The 6,854-nt window shown below is 40.4% G+C and overlaps 1 protein-coding gene across 1 annotated transcript in view; it reads left to right on the top strand.

Moving 5' to 3' along the window:
• Positions 1-6,482, top strand: part of mogs (mannosyl-oligosaccharide glucosidase) — a 33,122-nt gene extending 26,640 nt beyond the window's left edge. Inside the window, exons 3-4 of the mRNA XM_048600374.1 lie at positions 1,955-1,968; positions 4,136-6,482. Coding sequence (XP_048456331.1) covers positions 1,955-1,968; positions 4,136-5,882 — 1,761 coding nt within the window. The 3' untranslated portion in view covers positions 5,883-6,482. The remainder of the gene's footprint in view (positions 1-1,954; positions 1,969-4,135) is intronic.
• The last annotated feature ends 372 nt before the right edge of the window (positions 6,483-6,854 follow it).

Consider the following 6,854-nt stretch of genomic DNA (forward strand, 5'->3'; position numbering starts at 1 on the left):
CCTAGACCCTTCGAAGGGTCTAGGCCCGAAACGTCAGCCTCTCTGCTCCTACGATGCTGCTTGGCCTGCTGTGTTCATCCAGCCCTGCACCTTGTTGTCTCTAATATCCTGGGGAGCTGGGTTCAAACTCCACCCTTCGCCCCCAACCATGGCAGATGGTGGAATTTGAATTCATTAATAATCTGGAATTGAGAATCTACTGATGACCATAAACCTTTGACAATTGTCAAAAAAAGCCAACTAGTTCACTAATGTCCTTCAGAGAAGGAAATCTGCCATCCTCACCTGGTATGGCCTACATGTGACTCCAGAATCATAGCAATGTGATTGACTTTCAGCTGCCCTCTGAACTGGCCTAACAAACCACTCAGTTCAAAGGCAACTAGGGATGGGCAATAAATGTTGGCTAATCTCCTGCCTTTTCCTCATGCACTTGCACACTGTTACTATCAAGACAATTCTAATGCCCTCTATGTATAGTGTATATATAGAGATCAAGTTAAAGCCCATGTCCCACTTGTGAATTTAAAAAAAAGGTTTGACACCATCCAGACAAAACGGCCCACTTGACTGATACTACATCCATTCTTTCTACCCACTACCACCGTTGACACTCAGTTACAGCAGTGTGTGTTATCTATAAGATGCACTGTAGATATTCACCAAAGTTTGTTAGACAACACCTTCCAAACTCATGATCAGTACCATCCAGAAAGACAAGGGTAGAGGATGGGAATACCACAATAAACCGCACACCATCCTGACTTGGAATTATATTCCCATTCTTCTAGAGTCGGAGTTAAACCCCTGGAGCGCCCTCCCTAACTAGATCATGGGGGTCCTGTTGTAATGGATGCAGGTTGAAAAGCTTCAACTTCTTATCACCTTTTAGCAGTATTTATGTTCTGTGCTACCAACAGTTATTAATTTTCCAAAATTCCCTAATTTCAGGAAAAGTTTCATTGGACTGGATAAATAGGTATTTGTCTGGGAGGATGGGATGAATGGAGTCCTGCAGGGATCTCTGGTGGGGCTTCAATTTTATCCAATTAAATTCATATCCTGGAATTCTGCAGTTATTTTCTGCTTAAGTAATACTCTGCTTTTTATTCTTCCTGTCAAAACAAGCAACTTCATATTTTCCCACATTACAGGTAGCTCTCCTATAACACGATAGTTGTGTTCTTGTGTGACCTCGCACTATAGAAAATCCTGCTATAGAAAATTGCCATAGAAAATTGTGTTATAGGGGAATCGATGTAGAAAATCACCTATACCTGTACAGCAGACTGGTTGCGTTATCCAAACAGCATCCACTATTCATCAATCACGTTACAGCCAGTTCACATTAATGAAATACACATTGTAGAGTATACAGGTAGTTCTGCTATCTGCTAGATTTTTGCCCATTCATTCAACCTATCTATATCCATCTTCAATCTCATTTTATCTTGTTCACAATATATGTTCAACAAAATTACATCCCGAGAAGGAGGACAGATCCTAAAGAGGGATAAACCAACCATGGCTAACCAAGGAAGTTAAAATACTTTGAAAGAAAAAGCATAGAAGGAGGAAACATCAGTGATAGCCCTAAAGACTTGGGTAAATTCAGAATCCAGCAAAGGACAACTATAAAGATAAAGACAGAAAATAAACTACAGGGGCAACCTAATAAAGAATATTACAACTGACAATAAGAGCTACTTTAAACATATAAGAATGAAGAGAGAGATCAGTGAACATAGGCCCCTTAGAAAATGAAGCTGATGGGATGATTTTAGGGAACAAAGAAATGGCAGAAGAATTAAACAGATATTTTGTATCAGTCTTTATAGTGGAAGATACTTTGAACATCCCATTAATACTAAAGAATACATGGGAGTAATTAAGTACCATCACCATCATGAAAGAAGTTTTTGGAAATTATTTATCACTTTTCTTATTCATTTAGGAAAAGTGGACGTGGTTGGTGAGGCTCATATTTTTTTGTCCATTCTTAATTGTCCAGAGGGCAGTTGAAAGTCAACCATATTGCTGAGGGTCTGGAGTCAAGTGTAGGCCAGACCAGATAAGGATGGCAGATTGCCTCCCGTAAAGGACGTTAGTGAACCAGATGGGTTTTTCCGACAATCAGCAGCGTTTTCATGGTCATCATTAAACTCACTCCCAAATTTTTATTGAATTTATATTCCACCATCTGCTACGGTGAATTTGAACCTGGGTCTCCAGGACATTACGTGGGTCTCTGGATGAATAGTCTGGTGATAATACCACTTGGTCATCAATTCCCCATATTAGACAAATTAATGGTGCTGAAAGCAGTTAAATTCCCCCGCCTAATGGCTTGCATTCTACAATCCTAAAAGAGTTAGCTACAAACATTTTGAGAAGCACCAAAAGCTTGGAGAACTGCTAATGTGACATACCTATTCAAAAAGGGATGGAGACAAAAAGCAGGTACTTACAGGTCAATTAGCCTAACATCTATTGTTGAAAAAATATTGGAGTCAATTATTAAGGAAGTAATAGCAGAACATTTGGAAAATCATAATCTAATCAAATATAGTCAGCATAGTTTCCTGAAAGGGCAATAGTGTTTGACTAATTTATTCAAGTTTTTTGAGGAAATCTCAACTACAGTGGATAGAGGGGCCACTAGGTGTGTTGTATTTGGACTTCCAGAAGGCTCTCTTCAAGGTACCTCACAAAAGATGAAGCCATAAGAGCCCACGATCTTGGAGACAGTATATTGACATGTATAGAGAATTGGCTCACAGGCAAGAAACAGTACTTGGGAATGATGGGTTCTTTATCAGGCTGGCAACCCATGTGTTTTACAGGGATCACTGCTGGGACCACAACTGTTTACAATATGTATTAATGATTTTGCAGAAAAAAGTAAATGCACTGAAGTCACATTTTTAGACAATACAAAAATAGGTGGAAAGGCAAGTTGCGAGAGGGATACAAACAGTTTAGAGATATTGACAAGCTAAGTCAGTAGGCAAAGTGTTGGCAAGTGCAGTATAATGTGAGAAAACGAGGAATTGTTCATTTTGCAAGTGAGAAGAAAAGATCAGGACATTGTTAAACTGCAGAAAGCTGCAACACAAAAGGGACATGTATTATTATATTAAACACAAAAGGCTAGCACACAGGTGCAGCAAGTATCAGGAAGGCAAATGGAATGATGGCCCTTATTTCAAGGGGGCTGATGTATAAGAGTAGGGAAGTCTGACTGCAACTGTACAAGGTGCTAGTGAGACCACATCTGGTGTACTATGAGCAGTTTGTGTCCCCTTATTTAAGGAAAGATATTATTTCATTAGAAGCAGCTCATAGAAGGTTCACTGGGATGATCCTTGGTATGGGGGTTTTGTCTTGATTGAAATTTAAACAGGTAGAGATTCTACTAATTAGAGTTTAGAAGGATGAGAGGTGATCTCATTGAAATATATAGGATTCTTAAAGGGGCTTGACAGGGTAAATGCTGAGAGGATGTTTCCCCTCGTGGGAGAGTCTAGAACCAGAGGGCATAGTCTCATAATAATGAGGTGCCAATTTAAGACTGAGATTGGGAAGAATTTCAGCTGAGGGTTGAGTATCTTTGGAACACTATGCCACATAGCACTGTGGGAGTAGAGTCCTTGTGTATTTTTAAGATAGATTCTTGATTAGTTGGAGAATCAAGGGTTACGGGATGCAGGAAAATGAGGAATGGTGAATTAGCCATGATCCTATTGAATAGCAGAGCAGACTCAAGGGGCCAAACAGACTAGTGCTGTGCCTATTTCTTATGATCTCTCCTGCTTCCTGCCTCTCCCTCCCCCACCAATCTGCGATCTTCTCTTCCTCTTTATTGAAGAGGAAAATCTAATGCATCAATGCATACAACAACAGTCATACAGCTTTTTTAGCTTCAATGAGGAGGAATGAAACCTTTCTGCAGAATATATTGCAGATATGTTTTGTCATTTATTGCTGGTGTCTATCCATTGCCATAGCACTATTATAGAACTTCAGTAAATCTAACTGATACAGAAAACTGCTGAACATTCCACCTTTCAGCTTTGAAAACTTGACTTATCTGTTACCTCTCACCCTCCTGTTTCTTCTGCTTCATTTTTAACAGTTACAATTATTTGCGGGCACACTGCCCAAGTTTGGAGATGATGACAGACATTGTGAAAAACAGCTTGAACGGCCGTTTTGTGTACAACACAGCGACTTCTTCTCCCAGACGGTACTACATTGGTGTGGATAGCTACAGGCCACCTCCAAAACAAGGTGGGGACACAACACAAGACAACTTCTTAGTTCATCAAGTGACAGTGCAGGTTCCCTTTGAAGTCGAAGTCCTGTTTGAGTCGGAAAGTTTCACAGATCGATCCAGTCGTCTTGCTGGAGAGATCTTCACAAATGAGCTGGAGAGGTGGAAACAAGCATTTGATGAAAAATTTAATACCATTTTCAAATTGTCAGATAAAGGCTTTTCCCCTCAACAAACTAAATTTGCTAAAGCAGTTTTCAGTAATACAATTGGTGGAATGGGGTATTTTTATGGTCAGTCTTACGTTCAGTCTATATACAATGAGTACCCATTGCCTTACCTGGAGGGCCCACTGTACACTGCTGTCCCATCCCGTTCATTCTTTCCCCGAGGATTTCTCTGGGATGAAGGGTTCCATCAACTTTTGATCAGTAAGTGGAATCCATCTATTAGTAGGGAGGTGATTGGACACTGGTTAGATCTGATGAATGTTGAAGGTTGGATACCAAGGGAGCAGATTCTGGACAATGAGGCACGTAGTAAAGTGCCTGCAGAATTTATTGTACAGAGGAATGAAAATGCCAATCCTCCTACACTTTTCCTCACGATACAAAAGCTAATTGAAGATTTGAATGGACATTTGACAAAAGAGGATAACTCTTATCTGAAGAGACTCTTCCCCCGTTTGAAGACTTGGTATGATTGGTACAATTCAACCCAAGTTGGGTCCTTGCCATCAACCTATCGTTGGAGAGGTCGTGACACTGATACAAATCTGTTCCTCAATCCAAAAACACTGACCTCTGGACTTGACGATTACCCGCGGGCATCACATCCTTCTGAAGATGAGCGCCATGTAGATCTTCGTTGCTGGATGACTTTGGCATCAAAGATCATGACAGATATTGCAAAAATTATAGGAGAAGCCCATCAAGACTATCAGGACATGTATGAGAAGTTGAGTGACAACTCTTTGCTTCAAGAACTGCACTGGTCTGAGGATCTGAAAGCATTCAGTGATTATGGAAATCATACTCAGTCTATTATTCTAGAGCGAGAGAAAATCTACGTGCCACCTGGCCAGCCACGACAGCATGTCCAACCTGCCAGACTTATCCGTTCTGTTCGGAAACAACCAAAACTTCAGTATGTTAATGCTTTTGGTTATGTCAGTCTGTTCCCATTCCTACTTCAAATTCTGCAGCCTGATTCTCCAAAACTTCTTCATATCTTAAATGATATCAGGGATGATGAGAAACTCTGGACTCCTTATGGCCTACGGTCACTTTCAAAATCTAACCCCCTCTATTTGAAACGTAACACTGAATATGACCCGCCTTACTGGCGTGGACCTATTTGGATTAACATGAACTACCTTGTGGTTCGGGCACTGCATTTCTATTCCACTCAAAACGGACCATATCAAGAAATGGCAGTAACACTATACCAGGAGCTGAGGACTAACCTCATATCAAATATGTATAAGCAGTTTGTACAAACTGGTTACTTGTGGGAGCAATATAATGACAGTACTGGCAAAGGGCAAGGTAGCCATCCATTTACTGGCTGGTCTTCCCTGATAGTTTTAATAATGGCAGAGCAATATTAATGCTGTCACTAATGACATCCTGTGTAATGGTTTAGGGCTGTGCCTAGGGGATTCTTTTGTGAATGAATCTTTTAACACATGAAGTGATTCAAATTAAACTTCTCTGCATGTCCGCATATTAATTGGAGAAAACAAATCAACATTATTGCCCACGTATTCTGTGTGTAAAATAGGCACAACAATGACAAATTTGTCAGCATTCTGCCCATGTGTTTGGGTCACTGCTACTGTTTTCAGGGCTTTTTAGGTGGCCCTGGTGGCTACCTAAAACAGGCATTGGGCCGCTTGTACATGTGAGAGACCTAATGTCTATTTTAAGGCCCTGTTGCAAGCAGACAGCAGGAATGGTCCAGAGAGGTTTTAGTGGCTGCTGAGAAACAGGTACACTTCTTCAAAGCCGTGACTTTAACATGGAGTCAGGAGGAGCAAGACTGTGTTCCTTAGTTCCCAGCCCTATTGAAAAGATTCTGTTGGCGCACAATCACAGACTTAATGAGAGCTTGCCTCGCTCCTTTTTAAAAGTAAATCACATCTTGAATTTGTTAAAGGCAAACTTATAATAAATGGATTTCTTATTAAAGTTTTAGTTGAAAGATTAAATATTCTGGCTACCCTTTTCTTCACAGGTGAATGATTGGATGAGTGTCAGTTACACTCTTCAGAGAATGCATTCAATTCCTGAAATATCAAAGAGTCGGATAGCTGTTTGTATGTGGAACAGTCGACTGAGGACTCCATTGTAGGTTTTGATGGGGCTGTGCTAACACTGCCACTGCTGTAAACCTTTGTTTAGCAGACTAGAAGTTACTAATGTTTCTGTACTGCAACAATACCAGAATCTAAACAGCTAGACCAGTTTATGCTAGAATAATTGGTTTTATAAGAAGACTATTCCTAAAGTGTTATCGTTAAGGAGGTATCTGCCCTGTTTAGTTAAAAGCACAGCCCTTTCATGGGTTTATATTAAATTTC

The sequence above is a fragment of the Rhincodon typus genome, chromosome 1 (assembly GCF_021869965.1).
Source record: "Rhincodon typus isolate 14 chromosome 1, sRhiTyp1.1, whole genome shotgun sequence".
Lineage (NCBI taxonomy): Eukaryota > Metazoa > Chordata > Chondrichthyes > Orectolobiformes > Rhincodontidae > Rhincodon > Rhincodon typus.